Raw genomic sequence first — 18,233 nt, forward strand, 5'->3', positions numbered from 1 at the left:
CAATGATGCCTCCTGGGTTTTACTGGTTTAATTTTATCAAAATTAGAGCCTTTGAAAAACCCTGGATGAACAGCTCTGAAGTCCCCTCAATACACAAAGAGAATGCAGACAGCACTTCAGAGAGTAGCAGCACAAGTTTCCTTTCTTACAGGAGATCATTCTCTGCAAAACACTATGTCTAAGCAGAAAGGTTCATTTTTGCACTGATACCCTTGTTTTCTCTATCCATTTTACAGCTTTACCTCCCATAAACTATAAAAGATGTCCTAAAATGATGGTAAAATGAAAGCACAGCACCTTAGTCTTCCAGCTATAATGATGAGTTTAAAGAGGAGGTTATTTGGAGACTCAATGTATTGATTATTTAACTTCCTAAGGATAAAAAGCTACGTGCTTGAAAATTATATGCCTGGAACTAACGCATTTGATTCACAGACCAAATGTAGAACAAGAATCAGACTACTAAAAGAAACCAAAAATTGTGGCTATTATTTGATCAGAAATAGGTTAACAGACTAGTAAAAAGCACGAGAACTACTTCTTTTTCAACTCACATAATCTAAGGAAAACATAACTCGAAACACAGAAAGTACAGAACACAGTCAACCCAAATCACGTAAAATGATAAATTATGAAGCTAAATTATTGAAAACTGACAACAGTAATCTTTATTTGTAAGATGACTTACAGTATTCTCTCAGTATTACAGCTGTTATTATTGGTTATTATTTTGTTTGCAGATGTACATTACTGTACGTTTTACAGTCATTTACAGCAGTTTTAAATGCAATTATTGGAGGTATGCATAAAAATAGGTGAGTGGTTAAGTACCCAGTTACAGGTATAATTTGTGAAAGAGGCAAAGAATAATGAGAAAGCGTGCACAGGTAAAGCAGGGAAATAAAGCACACAGGGAGATATGTCCAGATCATTAACAGGCTACAGCCCTTCCTTGAACAATGCACTTCTGACATGCAACTTCATTAACTCATTCTTGCTACCACATAACTCAAAGTATAAATAGCAAAGCATGTAATTTTTACTTCATAAATGTTTTGTATTTTCAGTATGATGTAAGTAGTACAGCAGAGTAACAATTTCAGTCATGCTACTCAATACTTTCAAGATGTTATGAGATCAAATAGAAACTGCTTATTCAAAACTTTTCAGTAAAACAACTTGATGCTGTGCAGTCCTGATACTTGCACCAGTCCTCCTGATGCAGCTTAGCATTTCAGCACCAAAGGTAAAGAAAAATGTTAACTGTTTCACATAATCTGAGGAAGATGCACGTTACTATTCAATAAGTCTATTCTAAAAAATAGCTACAGGTAGCCTGGATGTACAGAGGGCAAAGGATTTTTAATAATTTCCACAGAAAGACTAAAAATACACATAATTTTCAAACACTGGAAAGCCAAATGAATAACCAGAAACTGAAGATTCATAGAGTAATATATTATATAAAAACCTACAGTTTGATAAAGAATAGAAAAGAGTATGATACAAGCTGTAATTCTTGTTACAGAAAACTGTCATCATATCACTGAAAGCTACATTACAGGCTGCCTAGAAGACAGTACAATAAAACTTGCTGTAATAACTTTTTATTTATATTCATAAAACTGAAGAATGTTAATTCTCTGGTTATTTTTTTTTTAATATAGAGATGAATTTTAACAAGCTCATTTATAAAAGGTTACACCAATGTCTAATTTAAATCAAAGGAATTAATGTCCATACTACCACAGTTCACAGAGAGAAATACTTGTAAGACATTTCAACAGTTGATGAGGCTAAAGGTCAATGCTTACAATATCTGCTTGGAATTAAATGAATATGTCAAAGATTGGAAGTTTAGTTTGAAATCAGCATGAAGTTCAAGAGCTGTGCCCCAGGTCTTCAAATTGTGACTTTTCCCCCCCTCCAAATTACTATCTTAGAGTGTACACTTTAGTAATCTTGAAAAGCTCCTTCTGTTCATCCTTATTCACCTTTTCTTGATATTTACTCAAGAATCTTTGCAGATCAGTGTAAAGTTACCTAAAAGAAGTGGAAGTAATCCACTCGGGCAGTATTTGAAAATAGCCGTGCTTAGTCAAAGATGAGTTCTTTCACAGGGGGAAGACACAAGCTCAGCTGAAAACTCCAGTTGTAGCAAGCTTTCCACCAACCAGAAGCCCTTTCTGTTCATTTTTCCTGAAGTAGATGAGTAGTTTTTGTAACAATAGTACTTCAGCAGCTCCCTTCAGAAACACGTGTTTCTGTTGCAAGATCTGTATTGCTATTCTTCAGACTTTGCATTGCCCCATGAGAGGGCACGGGAAAAACCTCTTCACCTCTTTACAGCGCTGGCAACTAATGGGAAACAGCGGGCACTGACTTGCGGGGCACCGAGAAACTTAAGTGATTGGTATGTTGGCTCGCTGTCTGGGAGAAACGGATGGCACCTATCCTTTTGAGGAGCTCCTGTATCATTCAAGATCTAATTACTCAGTCTAGCAGCATGACAAGCAGCGTAATTACTTATTTTTCCTTATACCTACAGTGGGTTGGACAAGTTGTTATTTAAACCTAGCAGGCTTTCCCACAGTTAGGGAAAAAAAAAAATTAAAAAGCACAAAAAGCAGCACGCATTCCCTCATTTTCTTTCCAATCTCAATTCTGCCTTTCTCCGATATTTATTGCCTATGTGGCACTTCACATACACAAAGTGTTATATATTAATTTAATGTGTAATGTAGTGCTTCCCTAAGTCTGGAGCACAGCCAAAGGTGGGGAAGGTGGCAGCAGGGATAGTGAAGGCAGACTTTTCAATTACTCTTCAAAGACTCAGCTGCCATTTTTTGGAGATGCAATCCTACAGGTACAGAAGAGCCTGTGCAATATATAAGGTGTCTCTGCAGCTGCCTGAATTTGCAGGAAGCCTAAAAGAAACTCTTGTAAAAACCATCTCACTTTTCCCTTCTGAATGAGTAGAAAGACATTGGTGGCACTTTTAACTGCAAACAGGTAACTGTATCTCTGTTAAAACCATTTTTTTAAAAGATCAGAAGTAGAGCAAAAGATTCTAGCTCTACATTTGGGGTAGAGCAGGTGAAAGAAGGGGCAGAATAAACGAAAATACAGAGATGATGTATAAAGCCAAGCTATGCCAGCTTGTAATACTGCAACAGAGCATTGAAGGAGGGTAGTGTGGTGTTAGTGTCATATTTACTAAAAGAGAGCTCAGCTTCCAAACGTATAGATTATTATTTTAATGCCATAAATGTAACTACAGCACTGCAGAGTAGGCTGGTCTTTTTACCTGAGGTTTACATAAGGAAGAATAGAAGGCAAAATCTAAGATACAGTGGGAAGGAGTAATTTGCTTAGGAACATGAAAAAATCCACCTCAGATTTGGGATTAGGACGAGAAACAGCAATTCTAGCTTCTAACCCCAAATCACCAAACTATACAGACTGCAGAAGAACCCCGCTAAACACCTCCCTTTTCCTCAGCACACCCGACAGCCCCGAACAGTATCACGAAGCAAAATCACAAATTCCTCTTAAGTCCACACGCAATCGCGCCCGCTCTAGAGGCTCAACAACAATTAACACACTCGCACAGAGTCAGAGTTTACCCACCGACAAGCCGGGTTGGGGTTTTCCCCACCCCCCCGAACCCCGCAAGAAGCGCTGGGAGATGCCGGCAGCCGCAGCCCTCCGCCACCGCCACCAACCCCGTCGACCGCCGCCGCCAGCCCGCTGCGCCCCGCATCCCCCTCCCGCTGCGAGGCCGCCGCAGGTGCCGGTTGCCCGGCGGAGCCCCAGCGAGCTCCGGCCGGCGGCGCCCGGGGGGGGGGGGGGAGGGCGGGAGAAGGAGGAGGAGGAGGAAGAGGAGGACGGGGGGTGTCAGTCGACCCGGCACCCCCGGCTCGGCCGGGCCACACACACCAGCGGAGGCGGCCGCCAGCAGCGAGGGGGGAAAGGGGGAAAGCGCGTCTCCGGGGAAATAAAAGTTTTCAAGCGGGGAAGGCAGCGCTCGGTGCCCCGAGCAGCTCGGCCACCGCCCGCCCAGGCGGCCGCGACTTTGTGCGAAGGAAGGGACGGGGAACGGGCGGCCGTGACCCGCCGGGAGGCAGCCGGCCGGGTTTCCCTCCCCCCCGCGCCGCTACTCACCATATTGACTTCGGAAACCATGTCGATACTGGCGATGTCGATGTTCATCCCCACGCAGACGGGCGGACCTGCGGGCAGACGAGCACCCGTTTACCCGCCGCCGCTCCGCGACCTGGCAGCGAGGGGGGCCGCGGCAGCCGGGGCGCGGGAGCGGCGACAGCCCCGGGGAGAGCGCGGGGGTGGGGTGAGGAGGGGGGCTGCGGGCGGCCAGCCCGGGCAGGGCGACTCACCTCCGAAATCCGGACGGAGGCGGATGTCGTAGCCCTTCAACAATTTATCCACAGTTTCTTTCACGAAGGACATGTTGCCGGGATCGTTCACACTGTGGGGGCGAGAAAGACGGGGGGGGGGGGGCGCAGAGGACGGGGTGTACGGGGTGCCGGGGGTGACAGCGGGGGGGGGGGGGGGGGAGCGCATCAGCTTGTTCCCCTAAGAAACGCATCCCGCTCCGCCGCCGGGGCACGCTGGCTCCTACCTCTGGGCGCAGCAGACCACGGCCACCAGGACGGGAGCGGAGAAGATCCCGAAGATCCTGCCTCCCACAAAGCCCCACATCCCTCCGCTCCGCGCTCCCTCCGCGCAGCAGCAGCCGCCGCCACCGCCGCCGCGATCCGGCTGCCCCGGCTGCCGCTGAGGAAGAGGCGGAGGCGACAGTCCCAGTTCTCCCCCCTCCTTGCCCTCCCCTCCCCAAAAAATCCCCCACCCCCTGCCCCAACACCGCTGCCCGGCCCGCGGAAGCCACCCGCGCCCCTGGGTGCGCCCACCCCGCGGCCGGACGCCGCCGAGCCCCGGAGGAAGCCGCCCTCCGCCGGAGCCCGGCCGCCTGCTTCCCCTCCGCCCGCCGTCCCCGCACGCCGCCGCCCGCCTTGCCGCCTTCCCGCCAGCCGGGAAGGGAGGGGAAGAGAGGGGAGGGGAGGGGAGGGGAGGGCGCCGCCGTCCCTCCCGGCGGAGAGCCCGAGGAGGGGCGCCGCGGAGAGCGGGGCTCAGCCGTGGCCGGCAGCAGGGGGCGGTGGCTCCCCGGGCGCCGCCTCGGGGCACGCCCGCCCCGCCGACCGCGGCACAGGCCTCGCGGCGCACTCCCTGAGGCGGGGGTGCCCCCTCGCAGACCCCGCGGCGTCTCCCCGCAGCCGGCTCCTTCTCTTCGGGAGGGCGAGGGGAACCCCGGGGGGGGGGGGGGGGGGGGAGCTGGGCTGCGCGGTCAGGGCAGCCCGCCGGTACCCCCCTGGGGCCGGGTGAGGCTGAGGGGGTGCGGGCATGGCCTCAGCCCTGGGGCGGGCCGCCCTCCCCTGCCCCTCGGCCTGCTCCATGTGGGGTGACTGCGCCCACCCGCCCCTTGGCGTGTCCTGGGAGCGGTGCCCGGGGGGGAGGCCGCTGGGGCAGGAGAGGGAGCTGGGCTTGGGGGTCTTGCCCTAACCCGCACAGTGCCAGAGGGCGTCTCCGCCACGGCCAGGGGTACAGGTACAGGGCCCGAGGCTCCCCTCAGCCGTGGCTGTGAGGATGCCATCAACACAGATGTAGATCGTCGTGTTTTGCCTGGCAAAACCTCCGCTGGCTTCAAAGTGTGTGTAGCCCCGGGCTTGTTACATGGGGCGGTGATGAAGGGAAATGGCAGTGGTACCAAAGCGATATAGGGTGAGAGCTCTCAGCTCTCTGTTGTGTTGTCTCTGAGCTTCTGGGTGCTCTTAACTTTGTATAAAACATTGGTTGGGGTGGAGACAGCACAGTTGTTATTATTGTTAACCTCCTTCCAGGTTAATTAGTTCTTTCAGCAGGACTAATTGGCATGGAAACAGAAGCAGGCTGACTTGGCTATACTGCCTTTGGTTCTGGAGCCAGCTCCTTCTCAAAGCCAGACCTCTTCACCGTGCTCTGCCAACAGTGTAAACATGCCCTTAGTCAGCTCCTGATTCTGGTTACATTGCAATCGGTGGCCGCTGGCCCGTGGCAGAGCAGAACATTTCACTAGTCAAGGAAGAAAAGCAATGTCTTTTCTCCCGTGTTTTCTCCTACCACCTCTTTTTTCTTCTACATATCCTCTTCTTTTAGAGAAACTGCTAGGAAAAGGATGTACACTTGAGGAATGCTGTGGTGGTGTGTACAGGTGAGAAAGCATGGATGGCTTTTCATCTGTCCCCAACAAATTCTTGAAAAGAAAGACAAGTGCAATCCATGGCATACGTCCTGACCTTGTTGCTATTGAAATTAATAATAAAGCTCCAATAAAAGAAGGAGCAGGCTCAGTTTTAAAAACAATATAAAAACCAGTAGTTAATGAGGAGAAATGCAGAGAAACTACGTGTTGCCAAATCTTGTGATTTCATTTTAAGTCTTGCAATATTTGGGTTTTTTAATAGTGCCATAATTTCTATGATTGTAAAGTAAGTGAGAATCTTAGCTTTCATTTAAAAACTAATAAGGCTTATGAGGAAAGCTTGAGAATTGTGACATGAAGCATACATGACTCAAGGGCTCAAAAATGAAAAGTCAAATAATTTTTATACATACATATATATATATATATATATATATATACACAAGTGATTTGAGGGCCCTGGATCCTGGTTGTTTGGGTTTTTTTTATGCTAGAGAGGGGCAGTATTGAAGACTAGTTCTTTCAAACACTCTGAAGAAAGTGTATTTAGGGAAGGGTACCAACTCTGTTCTCTCCCTCTGAGTGCTGAAAGAAAGTATTAACATGGAAGAAAATATGTCTTATGAGGAATTTAATATGGCTTAAAAGCACATTTAAGAACCAATAACTTTTCTTAAATAGATTGTCGGTTTTATAACAGAAATGAAATATTTTAGAGAATGCTACTTCTGATTAAAACGCTATCTTGGTACTTTGGAAACACATCTGAGGTAGGAATGAATCAACAGTGCTGTAGAGTCTGTCATATTTTATCACTTCATTTAAGTATTTGTCTTCTTGATCTTTCAGAGCAACCATTTCCATTTACTTGTGGGTAGTTTATAGGTAACCCAGGTTGGAGCTGATGGAACAAGGAAGTAGTTAGGGTGTTATGAAGCATTTCTTCCTTGGGACTTTGGATTCATTTAGGCTAAAAAATGTTAAAAATTATAAATGATCAATGAATTTCATAAAAGGTAAAAATCATCTTGACTTCTAGTGATGTGGCATTTATACTAAAAATGACACTTTGGGTTTTGTCTGCAGAAAAGACTCAGAACAAAGCTTCTGTGGCAGTGGTCTGGAGGTAAGACACAGCAAAGCCCTGCACCGTGCAGAGTATTTGAGGAAATAACGGAAGCAAAAGCTTAGGGCAAGCTATTTAATGTGGCTGATAGGAAAAAAAATAAAAAGGCACAGAAATAGATTCCTTGTCCTGCCCCAAAAATTGACATCCTGTCGTTTGTCCTGGAATTAGGCTCCTAAACATCTCCCTTAAAAAAACAAACAGCTTGTTTCAAGGCATGGCAGGAAGGAGTCTGGGCGCTTTTATTCACTACAGCAAAGCACCCAGTCAGAACCTGCAAGTGCTCCATCCAAGAAAATCCCAAGTATGTATCTCTTGAGATCAGCCCAGACTACAGGACCTCGGGGCAAGGTTTTCATCTCTGTTGTTTGAAATGTTTCATATTTCAGCAAATAGTTATGTAGGTGAGAGAGGGAAAGAGTTAACATGACTCTGTAGCCTAGTGGTTTGGCTCTTATCTGTGAAGTACTGTTATTTCATAAATAATCCAGTAATTCATGAATTAATTACTGAATAAAATAAATCAAATTTCAGTGGTGTAAGGAATGGAAACCCGATTCTCTGCTCCCCTTAGGTGTCTTCATCATTGCTCTTTCCAACATAAAGTCTTCCCATCCCAGTAAAATTATCCCTGTAAAAGATGAGACTTTGAATGTGGTAGTTCAGGGACTAAAATCCATCACCATTTCTACTACTTCGGTGGATGTTCCAGCCTCTGGGTGACCGGACAGTTAAGATCTATGCTCCTGATCAAGTCTTGTTCAACACAGTAAGCACAGCGATATTCTTTAGTGTTGCCAATATTGGTAAATGCCACTTAAAAAATGAGTAAGTCTAAACTGCAAAGGCAAGCATTATGGGTGAAGGAGCAAAAGGACTGTCCTTGGGCTGATGCAAGCATGTGTGGAAGAATACACCTGCCAAGCCTACATGTGAAACAAATCCTTTGGGTGAGTAGGGTTACAGTGGACTCATTGGCTATGTCTGGGTTAACAAGCACCAGGGCTGGTCTGCAGAGCAAAACTGCTGTTGCTGAGGACCTGATACCCACTCCATACACATTTTTGGTTTGGTGGGTTTTTTTGGTTTGTTGTTTTTTTGTTGTTGTTTTTGTTTGTTTGTTTGTTTGTTTGTTTTTACCTTAGGAGAAGTTCTAATCTGTTTCCATAGACTAGATGCTCATTAGCAGTTGGACCACATTCACTGTGCTGCTTGGGTGCATTTGCCACCTTGACTTCGTATGAAAGGAATAGAGTTCATGTACTCTGAGACTGCTCTGAGATGTGAACCAACGCACAGTAAGTGGGGAATGATCAAATGATTCACTTCACAAGCGCAGTCCTGATCTGTACTAAAATGCTGTGTAGATGCACCCATCATCTCCTTTCAGGAGGAGCTGGAACAGAGCACACTCAGTCTTTGTTAAAGGACAGAAATTTTTGAAGGCAGTGGGAGTCACTGAGAGAATGAGCAGCCACTCAAAATTTTGGAACAAATTCCAGTTTTCTTCATCATTGTCAGCGCTAATGGAGATACAGAAGAGGAGGCAGCGACAGGAAGGCTAGAGAAGAGGGGAGGTCTGCTCACAGCTGATGCATTTGCAGTACTACTACTATCAGTCACCAGACTGTAGGAGAAAGACTGGCTTGAGAATCAGGGAAGAAGTATTTGATCTCACCATGCAATACATCACTGAGCTCTTGCACTGGAAAGTGGTACTGAGGGTTTACCTGACAAAATGAACATAACCTGACTTACACGCTGAGGTCAGAATCACTTATCAGAACATGTTCTTTTTCATTTTCCTCTCTGGCTTGTCTGTCATTTAACTGATTTTGACAAAGATCCGGTCTTATCCTGAAGCTAACTGCAGTCACAGAGGGTTCAGAGATACAAAAGAGAGAGAGAGACAGAAACTGAAAAAAAAGTGGGAGGAATTGCTGCTACAGCTGAAGTGGTGTCTTCTGAGGAACACAGGACATTAATCTTACTAGGCTGAGACCCGTGCTGCTGCTTACCTATTCTGCCTCGCAGCAATTTTAATAGCCTGCTGGTTTAACCTGCTGAGAAGGTGTAATTAATAAAACTGGCTGGGAAAAAATCCACAAGAAAATTTTCAACTTTTTTTTTTTTTTCTTTTTCCCGGGCCTGATTTCTTTTTTACTTTGTGAAATCAAAAGTTGAAGGACCATTTTTGCCAAAATACCATTCAACAGAAACTTAATTTTTCCTTCAGAAAGGTCAACTTTCTTACTTTCTGTCCTACAGTATCTCAGCAAAAGCAGAGTTTTAGAGTGACAGGAGGATGCTGGGGAGTAGATATGCGGCATCGGGGCTCAGGGAATGCTTTGTGCTTTGACAGTTTCATATGTTGCGCTTTGCCTGTTCAGATAATGAGCAGTGCTTGTTGGACATACTATGTGAGGAAAAAAGTGTCATATTTACCCACTATATATATTTATCAGAAAGCGCATGTAATATTTGCTGATGTTGAGTAATACTCAACAGTATGCTGAGCTTATAACTGACAATGAGCTTACACTCATTGGCCCCATTTCTATCAGGCAGATTGCAAACAGCGTTGCATGAATCCGTTTGCTTTGGTTGTGTAATTTGCTGGTTTTCGTTTAATTATACAGAAATAGTAATGTTGTTATGTCAACAGTTCTGATGTAGTGGAGATCTGAATGTTTCAGTGGGCCACATAAAGAATAAGGTATTAATCAATATGAGTAGTGGGGACAAATTTGCTTTTAATAAGGGGCTTGACCCAAATAATTTTGAACTGTTGTTTAATTTTCAGATGGTTATTTTTCTTCATATTCAAGAAAATAGAACAAAAACTTGCATTATCTGAATTAATTTAAAAGAGTATTCCTGCAATATTCTATTCCTTATACAGCAAAACGTGTGGATTATGCACATAATGAGTCAGACACATCAAAATAAAAATCCATTGACACTTTGGCAGAGGAAGAAATAATCAAGGCTCTTTATAACTCACATTTTTTCATCATAAAGATTAATGATTATGCACTGAAATAACACAAATACATTAGAGAAGCCTGTGGTGCTTTAGAAGTACTATTCTTTAAGTCTCTGACCTGATGAAAACACAGTCTGTTTATAAAAACAGACAAGTAACTGAGTTATGATTTTCTTTTTACTGTAACCGCAGTTGAGGAAGAGCTACTTTACATAGAACTTCATTGTTAAGAGTTTCTACTTGAGTGTTTTCATCTAAATCCCTTTGTCAGGAGCACATTTTTCTTAACAAAACAGTATGCAGCAGTTACCTTTTTTCTTTAAGGTTAGATAAATATAGAAGGGTATAGCCCATTTCTTTGTCTTTTCTTGTTTATCAATATCTTTATGAATCTCATTTGTAATAATTACTGTTTATGCAATTTTTTACTACAGCAGCCAGAATTCCAAGTCAAGAACCAAGCCTCATTGTGCAGGAGATTTTACGGAGCGAAGAAGACAAACACGAGCTGTTTGAATAGCTTATATTTAGTATTATGTTTATTTAAAGGAAGATCAAGTCAGGATCCTAGCTGATGTGTCTGTATAAGGACTAACTAAAACACCAGCAGATGTTGGTTCCCAACATTTTCCTCCAAATGTCCCTTTGAATTTTAACAGTGGAAAAGTAGAAAGACAAAGAATAAACACTGGGCGAGGGGAGAAAGCCGTTTATACATGCAAACACTCCCACAGAAAACAGGATAAGCAACGAGAAGGAAGTGCAGTGATTTGGCATCAATCCCGATTTGCTAAGATTAGGAAGAATTCTGGAAACGATAATCCAGGCTAACAAAGAAAAAGCGATGGGTAGAATAAAGCGAAAGTCTGCTGCATGTCTTCCTCTTATCCTTTGAGTAGGTTTTTTACTAGGGAGTGCCCTTAACAGGAAACCGTCCATGAAGGATGAGGGGAAAGGAAACGCTTTGGAGTGTGGAGAGTATGGAGGTGTGTTTATATAGAGGCTGTATCCACAGCCGTGCCCTGCCAAGTCACAGTGCTCTGCTGGTGGAAGCGCCTCTTAGTCAAATGCATCCTCTTTTCCCAAAGCTGTGCCAGCTAGCCCTTCGCTCTCATTCCACACACACTGCCATCAGAAGCAGCCACAGTTGAGCTCATAAAACACAGACCAGGATCGTGGGCCATATTCCATCTGTGAAATAACATGTAAATTAAGCTGGTTGTGTAACTACAGTTCTTTGTTGTATGCACTGTATACAAGGCGAAATCAGTATGTGTAAAAGGGAACCATTATTAGGTGGATACAGAATTTTGTGTGTGATGATCTGAAATATTTGTCATTGCACCTTAATTTAAAGATTACCTTGTGGCTCAGGAAAAAAAAATAAAAGTTAATAATTTTTTTTTTACGTTTTAAAGCGTTAACATTCCATTTGCAGATAATAATCACATTTTAAAGTACTTTTTGTTACTCACCTTGTGTCATAAATTGCATACAATTTTTTGTTTTCTTCAACTGCATTCCTAAAAAGAGAGAAAGAGAGAATATCATTTGCATGCCCTGTGTCCACTGCCGAAACAAAACATAGTTTCAGGCCTTGAAGGTTTTCAGACCATCATTGTAGAATCTAGGGATGGGGAAAAAAATCTATAAATTGACTTGTTCAACCCCTGGCATGACAAGATTGTAATAATCTTTTGGAAATTGTCTAAGTGGGTTTTTAATTATAGATCCATGATTCTGTTGCCAAGAAATGAAAAAGGAAAAAAATAGTCACTGCTTCTGTGAAAAACACAATGCAACGGTGTGGTTTTGATAGAGCAACGTGAATAATTTTCAGAAAAGGTTTCTAATTGATCCAGATGAATGTTATCCAATTCAGTTATTTCATTATTTTTTAATAAGCCAAAATAAAAAAATACTTTGAAGTCTAATGCAGTGTATTCTGTGTAAAATGAGATACTTTATCTGTGATGTTTTGAATACTTCTATGTGTATTTAAACATTGAGGTTCATATAAAAAAGGCACATTGAAAATTTGAAGCTTAAGTCATTATTTTTGAGCTTTTTCAATTGAAGTCCTTGTGACTTTGCTGAATACATTTTGCAATTTTTAGCTAGAAAAAAAGATTGTTTTTTCTGAAATGTTTTGTTGGACTCTTTCAGAATATATGGGAACAAAGGACTCTTCTGAAATAGTGCTACTGATTTAAGGAAGAGCAAGAGGAGATGTTGTCTGAAATGTGTTGGCTTTGCTGGAATCAGCAATAAAACACAAGTTTTAGCTAAGTAGTTTCTGAGAAGGCGTGATGAATGTAAGAGGCACTCCATAATAAGTATTGATTTATATCTTACAATCTGATTTATGTCTCTGTGCATTACTTTACCTGTCTGCTTAGAGAAGTTAAAGAGAAGCAACTAAAAGCATGGGGTAAATGATCCTGAGTTTGAATGCATTAAGCTCCATTTGCATGGGAAAGGTAGATCCTGGGTTTGGTCCCTGTTCCTGGAGTGGTTATGCATTTTACATGAAATATGCACTGCCTAAAGGATGTTAACAGCTGAGTATTGTGAATGCCCAACTCCCTTGTGCACTGGGTAGGGAGATGTGGGGCCTTTCTCATGTCTTGGATCCCCTTGAAATAGCCGGCCATCTAAACCAGAACTGGTCAGGCTGGGTAGGGCTCTGGTTAGATGCCACCATTTGGTCCGTTTAAGATACCCTGAGTTACTCGAGACACTGCATAGAGCGTGCACACTCACGCTCTAGTGGACAGGTGACTGGAGTCCAAGTGGGATACCTTGGAGCATCTCAATGGCTCAGGATGCCTGCGTGTCAGAACCGGGCTGAGCCTCTCGGGTCAGATTCCACCCAAGAGAAGGATCCCCAGCTTCCTATACGTCGACTCCATTAACTGAGTTGACTAGATTTCTGTTGACATAATGGGAGCACCAAGTTCTCATGTAGACACCTACATCTAATCTTCAGATGAATCCTACCCCAAACTTCACAATATCTTATATTCTTTTGATAGTTCTAGGTACCAAGAATCCCAAGCCACATTTCTCTGAATTTAAAGATCATAGTATTGCATTCCTGTAACCATGCCTGAGCACACTATCATGCCATGTTGTGGTATTCTCAAGTACAGTTTTATCTAGTGCCGGCACTTCTTAATTGTCAGGTCCACCGTAACTCAGTATAGGCTTGGGGTAATTTCTTGAGCTCAGCAAAGGAGAGAGGAGGGGAGGAAGAACAGGGAAGGGGCATTTGAAGTGTCAACACCAACACAAATATACCCCCTGATTACGTTCACATATCTCATATTGGTAGAGTCACATGGTCAATAATGAGACCAGAAGATGGCTGTGCTCTTTCCTAAAGCGCGTATGGCCGCTCACTGCAAGGTATTGGAGCAAACACTCTACATTTGCAGAGGCTGGATATAGAGAGTCAGGGAGCATGCCTAGCCTTTGTCTTCCTTTAGGACTGTGCTCCCAAACATAGCCAGTGACACCTGAGAGACAGAGGCAGCTCACCCTGTAACCATGACAACTGGCAGGGGATTTATAGCAAATTATCTATGGGTGGAAGAGGGCACCACTTCTAAATGAACAGATACAATATAGATGGAATAAATGTCTGTTTTCAATCCGCTTACCTAAATATATCCATACCCATAAGATAAAAAGCAACTTGAATATACTAACAGCTTCTCTTAATACATTTATTAAAATTTTCAAAAGAGTGCGAAACATTTTGTATGGCCACCTTGTGTTTATAACTTACGACATCCATCAGCAAAAATGCCAATGGCAGGATAGAATTAACTTAGCTTCATTTTTGGAAGAGAGATGGCAAAGGGAGATCAGGAAAACAGGCAAATGTAACAGGAAAGAATAAAATTTGATCTTTTAAATGTTGAAGTTTCACAATGAGCTTTTATTCAGGCTGATAATGCACTCCATTTTTTTCTTCTCTTATAAAAATGTAAACACATCTTAATGTTGAAATTCTCTTATTCAGCAGAGTGGTAAAATCCTTTGGTCTCTGCATTGAAAAATGCCTTCTTGTGAATGATGAGTATATGGAGTTCATCTCTTACAGAAGTCTCCTACTGCTGCTGTTTGCCTGGCACCAATAGAAGACATGCTTCTGAAAGTATTACAAGAGTAATTCCCTCATCACAAAAGCGCCACATTAAAAGTACTTCTATTAAAAGCACTTTGTTGTATATGAATATCATTATATAATTGATTATTCCCATTAAAATGCTTTGCATCCTTATCACAACTTTAATAAAAGAACAAAACTGCTTTGGATATTATACATGCACTTGCCTAGAGCCACTATTAAGCAGAGAGGCTCTGTGTGCAGCCAGGCAGTCATTGATGGTAAATCAAATGGAGGGCATATGGTTTCAGTATTGCTGCTGGTGGAGTTTTTGTTGCTAGAAAGAGCTAATGTTCTGCATTTAGGATTATTAAAGTAACCAAAATAGTAACTCATCTTTTCCCCTTTTTTCCTCCCCAGCTCTCTTGAAGGCTCAGTCAACGTAACACAGGAAAACATACCATGAACAACTCATACTGCAATGTTAAGGACTTTCCAGAACTGCAAAATAAAAACTTTGTGTGATTTTTTTAAAGCCTGCACAACTTCTGGATGATATCACGACTCAGAATGTCTCTGGTTGGGCTTTCTCCTCGCTGATGTAAGCATCAGAGATTAAATGTGTAAATCTGAGCCCAGTTACCATGGGCTACTTTAATAATCAGTGAGGGGGAGAAAGCAAGTCCAAAGACTTGAAAGAAACTCCAAAGGCTGAAAAAGACTAAAATAGTGTAGATGAATCACCCTCCAGAAGTACCTAATAACTATGAACATAGCCTATACCTAACTTTTGGGTATGTAATATTGCATAAGATGAATCTCATCCATGGTGATTTAATGGGAAGGAAGGTTAGATCTGTTTCAGTACATTGAGCATATTGCCTTCCAAAAGCTTATCAGACTAAGATGTCTTGTGTGTCTTTAGGTTGGAGCTCCATGAAGAATATCTTTGCTAACGCTAAGTGGACAGCAAAGAAACAGGAAAGCTGCTAAGTTAGTACTATATTTCTGGAATTGCTTGAGTCTTTTAACTAAATGTAAGTCAAATTTTAAACGACGATGACTGCTTTTTGTCATACTTCTAAATCCTGCAAGATCATGCAAAAGCAGAAATTAAGTTAAATATCGTATTAATTTGAAAATAGTCTTGAGGAGAATGAAATGTAACAGCCCCCCCTGGATTAAGGCCAGAACACGAAGCAATGCTAATGAATCACGGAATGCTTAACAAGTACTCTTGATGTTATGTATCTAACAAAATGATTCAGCATGAAAATATGGATACAAAGACTAATATTTATAGCTTGGAAGATAATGCTAACAGTAAGAAAGTGAGATATTTCAGCTTCAGATTCTGAAAGCACCAGAACACGGAATGCCACAATTGGGAAAAAATACTTTTTTTTTTCCTACTCTGGAAAGAACTCTGTACACCTCACACAAGCCATTTACAAGTATGAAACAAAACAAACATGATGCTAAATGCCTTCTCCACAGGCTTGAAGAATGCACACCTCGTTATGTTTGAGCCTTTGTCATTTTGAAGCAAAGAAAATACTTTCGTTTTTTGACCCAGCATGCACAATAGAGACCAAATTGAGCCCACACTGCATGGCTTTGGTGCAATAACTATTAGTTGTAACTGCTAGATGCAAAACCTCAATGTAAATCTTCCTCCCTGGAACAGCTGCTTCTGGGCTTCTACCTCAAGATTGCTCACCCCACCTTGCAAACCCTCCCTCCAGAAACTTCTGAAGCAGTGAGGCACCCGCACCAATGAGTCAATAAAATCCACTTTCCCTTTTCCTAGGAGATTCAACCCATACTAACCAGGTTAGGTATTCAAAGGCATCATTGTCACACAGCGTGATAGGCACTAACGAATTATTTTTAGTACCTAGAAGCCTATCAAGAAAAGTAAGAAAGTACAGACTTAAATGCCAAATGCAAAAATGGGAAACTGTGTTTAAAACTCCCAGGATATTATAGACACAGTTATTGAATTACCAGTGTAGATCTGCTGAAACCTCAGTAAGCAGCAGGCGATGGAGGTTTCTGCTATAAATATAAGATTCATATAGCTATCTCTTATTTTTTAAAGTATAAATTAAGTGGATGCAAGCCAAGTTTTCATAAATAATGCCAAAAATGTTTATGTATGAGAAGCTTTAACTACGTGGCTCTAGCTGAAATAAATGTTTCAGTGAACATGATTTTAAACATGATTTATTCAAATGTTATGTTAAGCAAGCATTCAATATGCTTTTATGTAATGCTGATGCCCAAGTTACATGTAATTATGATGACATTATAGCATCCTTGATCTTTCATAACCTCTCTAGAAATTCATTTTTCCCAGCATCAAGCTCCACAAATAGTATGGAAGTGACAATGTCACATAGTATAAACAGTTACCAGAACAATACTTTTCAGGTCCAATTCTATGAGGGCTAGCCAGTCTTGACTCTTTTTGACATCAGCCAGAGCTGGGAAGTTTAGCATTGCTCAGAAACATGCCAATGAATTAGCAAGTCTGCAGACCCGTTTGTTGGCATTTAAGAGCAAAGTAGGAAAGATGAAGTGAGAATACGGGAAGATGTAGACTCCTGTTTACTCACATTTTAAATCAGTGATATTCTTGAAGGTGCCTAGTTCTAGTTCAAATCCAATAGGTTCTATACCATTATTTTAGTCCACATAATTCCTTTGCTTTTTCTTTTTAACGCATTCTATTTCCAAATATAAAAAATAATAGGCATAGGGAAAGCTATCAAAAGACACACAACAGCGGCGCATAAATTTGCCATTATCCTCCCAGTAAAGATCTCAGAGTCACTGCAGGTAGTTCAGTGAAGGTCCCAATTGCATGCTCAGCAGAGGTCAAAAAGGTAAACAAGTGCTAAGAACAATCAGGGAATTAATAGAACAGAACAAGATCGGTACAGTGTTGTAGAAATCTGTGGTCTACCCACATCCTGTAAACTCCGTGCAGTTCTCTTCCCTCTCAAAGAGTTTGAGAGCCAGATAAAGGTATAGGAAAGAGCTACAGGGATGATTAGAAGTATGAAATGACATTGGTAGGAAGAAAGAGACTTAGGCTGAGACTCTTAAGTCTGGAAAGCAGTTGAGGGAAGAGAGATATGACAGATGTATATGAAGTCATAGACTGCCTAAATGATTATTTGTGATTGCTCGAACCATAAAAAACAAAGAAGCACTCAGATGATCAGGTCGTTGGTTTAAAGCAAGCAATATGAAGTCCTTTTTCACACAATGCATAATTAAATTGTGGAGCTTATTGCCAGAGGAAGCTGTGGAGGTCAAAGTTATAAATGGGCTCAAAAATCCATTAGACAAATGCATGAAAAGGAGCTCCATCAATGGCTATTAAAGTCAATGTTGTGAATGCACCCTCTGGCTGAGGAAGTCCATAAAGCTCAGACTGCTTGAAAGTGAAAGGTTATACCTGGGGAAGAACTGCTTTCTGTGTGTCCTGTTTCTTATGCTCCTCCCAGAGTATGTGCTACTGCCGAAAGTCAAAGGCAGGACAGCAAACTGGATGCAACTTTGGCTTGATTCAGTATGGGAATGTTTATGTTCAATGAGATCAGAAATACATGTTTCTGGTTTACAGCAGTAAAATAATTTTCACATCTTAAACTGTCCCTTCATTTTCACTACTACACTTTCCACTGATTTTGCTTCTCTCCCTTCAGAAATTCATTCAGTTGCATATTTTTAATTTCTGCTC

At 42.4% G+C, this 18,233-nt stretch overlaps 1 protein-coding gene across 3 annotated transcripts in view; it reads right to left on the minus strand.

The window, feature by feature from the left end:
* Positions 1–18,233, minus strand: part of GABRB3 (gamma-aminobutyric acid type A receptor subunit beta3) — a 193,382-nt gene that overhangs the window by 106,949 nt on the left and 68,200 nt on the right. The window contains exons 2-4 of one of the 3 annotated variants that reach the window (XM_086482205.1): positions 11,844–11,891; positions 4,395–4,486; positions 4,165–4,232 (exon numbers count right to left, since the gene is read on the minus strand). In XM_086482205.1, coding sequence (XP_086338331.1) covers positions 4,165–4,232; positions 4,395–4,486; positions 11,844–11,891 — 208 coding nt within the window. Of the gene's footprint in view, positions 1–4,164; positions 4,233–4,394; positions 4,487–4,639; positions 4,720–11,843; positions 11,892–18,233 lie in introns of those variants that run through there. The other 2 variants (XM_086482206.1, XM_086482207.1) reach the window with 2 other exon arrangements.

Source organism: Leptosomus discolor, chromosome 1 (assembly GCF_034619465.1).
Source record: "Leptosomus discolor isolate bLepDis1 chromosome 1, bLepDis1.hap2, whole genome shotgun sequence".
Lineage (NCBI taxonomy): Eukaryota > Metazoa > Chordata > Aves > Leptosomiformes > Leptosomidae > Leptosomus > Leptosomus discolor.